The sequence below is a fragment of the Malus domestica genome, chromosome 03 (assembly GCF_042453785.1).
Source record: "Malus domestica chromosome 03, GDT2T_hap1".
In the NCBI taxonomy this organism is placed as follows: domain Eukaryota; kingdom Viridiplantae; phylum Streptophyta; class Magnoliopsida; order Rosales; family Rosaceae; genus Malus; species Malus domestica.
Window position 1 is genome coordinate 7,283,353 of NC_091663.1, and position 2,527 is coordinate 7,285,879.

General features: G+C 46.3%; 1 protein-coding gene across 1 annotated transcript; it reads left to right on the plus strand.

The window, feature by feature from the left end:
• The first annotated feature begins 409 nt into the window (after positions 1-409).
• On the plus strand, positions 410-1,833 carry LOC103420583 (E3 ubiquitin-protein ligase RDUF1). Its single transcript, XM_008358646.4, has one exon. The coding sequence runs from the start codon at positions 496-498 to the stop codon at positions 1,594-1,596; it is 1,101 nt and encodes a 366-aa protein (XP_008356868.1). The 5' UTR covers positions 410-495; the 3' UTR covers positions 1,597-1,833.
• Positions 1,834-2,527: the final 694 nt, after the last annotated feature.

The following is a 2,527-nucleotide window of genomic DNA, read 5'->3' on the forward strand; positions in this document are numbered from 1 at the left end:
TTTTTATTAGTTTTCTTTTTTCCTGGTTCTTAGTAACGCTTGTATAACTATTATTTCGCTCAAGGGTAATTGTGGTGCACAATATTTTGGTTTTTTGTCATTTATTTTCAATAACAACTTATAGAAAAATTGGGAATAAGAATAAAAAAAATACGTCTAAATAACTATTTAAAATTTTTAGGTAATTCCTATTCTTTCCAACTTGGAAAAATCATAAAAATTATAATAGTGGAGCAGTTGTGTTTAATGATATTTACTCTTAAATTATTGTCTTAACACTTTCCTAATGGACTAAAAACCCAAATTATGTGGTTTATTCATTTAATCTGTGTCGTGACTCCACGCGCCACGCAACGAACCCTATTTCGTCCTTTTCCACCTTCCCACGCGTACCTCAATAAAATGCTCTTCTTCTTCCCTTCCACTTCTCATTTCTCATTCTCCCTCTCTCTCTAGAACTCTTTCTCTCTCTTCCCCTTCAGATCTCTAAACCTCATGGCCATGCCTTCGCCGCCGCCGACGACGTCGTATTGGTGTTACAGATGCACTCGCTTCGTCCGCGTGTTTGCTCTGGACTCCGCCCTCTTGTGCCCCCACTGCGAAACCGGCTTCCTCGAAGAGATCGAGACGATGCCACAGCCGCTACTGCAGCCGAACCATCTCCGCCGTAGATTCCCGTCCTCCCACCGCCACGAGGAAGAACGGGGCCAAAACCCGACTCCGACCTCCCGCCGGGTACGACGGGCCTCCGGCGACCGGTCTTCTCTATTCAACCCGGTCATCGTCTTACGTGGCACCGAGGCCGATACCGAGTCCAACACATTCGAACTCTACTATAATGACGCCGCGGGGTCGGGGCTCCGACCACTTCCGCCCACCATGTCCGAGCTTTTAATGGGTTCGGGCTTCGACCGCTTACTTGAACAGCTCTCCCAGATTGAAATCAACGGTTTGGGCAGACCTGAAAACCCGCCTGCGTCTAAATCCGCTGTGGAATCTATGCCCGTTATTCAAATCGCCGATACCCACGTCGGGTCGGACTCGCACTGCGCCGTTTGCAAAGAAGCATTCGAACTCGGGTCGGAGGCCCGAGAAATGCCCTGCAAGCACATATACCACCCGGATTGTATCCTCCCCTGGCTCTCAATGCGTAACTCGTGCCCGGTTTGTCGACACGAGCTGCCCGCTGACCAAAACAACCGTAATTCGGATCCGGGTATCGAGGAAGAGACGATGGGTTTGACCATCTGGAGATTACCCGGCGGCGGATTTGCCGTGGGGAGATTCTCCGGCGGCAGAAGACCCGGCGAGAGGGAATTACCGGTTGTGTACACAGAAATGGACGGCGGGTTCAATGGTAACGGGGCTCCAAGAAGGGTATTATGGGCATCGAGGAGTAGAGGGAGCGAAAGTCGCGGGATTCGGAGTGCTTTTCGTAATATAGCTTCGTTCTGGGGGCGATTACGTTCCAATTCATCGTCTTCGAGGTCCGGGTCGGAATCTGAATCCGGGCCGGGTTTGACTAGAAGTCAGTCAAGTTCGGTGTTTGGGCGGTTCGTACACCGGCGTAGGAGGGCGTGGGTGTTGGATGATTAGAAAGACCACAGTTTTGGCTTCTTCTTCTTTTTTTGTTTTGTTTATTAATTTATTGAAATATTCATCAGTGTAAATACTTTTATTATTATAGCATTGAGTTTCGAAGAACTTTCGAGTTTGCCGGTTTGGGGTTCTGTGTTCATAAAAAAAAGCAGCACGAAATTGGCTCAATTTGTAGCAAAACATCTTTGGTTCTGCGTGTTATGAAGATTATAGAATTTGAAATTTAATTCGTAATTAAGTGTGTAATTTTGCATCTTCTGCCATCACTTTGTTGCTCTTCTTGCCTTTGATTTCAATTGCTCCCAAATCCAAATCACCTCTTTTTTTCCATCTCTCACAGTTCATCTCTCCCCATCATCTTCATCAACGGGTTCCATCATCTTCCCATCCATTTACAAGTTCAATCGATTACCGTCTGTGTTCTACGTGATTTGTCGTGGAATTTAGGGAGGATGTGTAGAGCTTCGGCTCAGGTGTTCACACCACCCCCTTTGTTGGTCCTTGTTGGTCATTCATGTTGTTCGCATTCGTTGGCGATGTTGCCTGTGGGATTTTTCTTCGTGTGGACTTCTATGTTTTGTGGTGGCAATCGTTGTTATGGTGGTCCTAGGAGGATGTTGCGACCTTTCTTTTACTCAACAATAGGGTTTGTGCTGGTGGAATCGTAGGCAGTCAAGGCGGTAACAGAGTGTGTTGATCGTGGCGTGGAGCCTTAACTATGCGGCGGAGGCAGTAGCTACAAAGACTGTAGCTTATTTAGGGCTTCACTGTTTAGTGTTTTTTGTGTGCTAGGCTTCAAAGCAGCTGACTTGGGGCCCTTTTGTGTTTAATGGTCATTTTTTTCTTTTCTGCTAACTTTGTATCTGGACCTTAATGTTTGTAATTGCTGTTTATTGGTAATATTATTACCCTTTGACAAAAAAGGGCC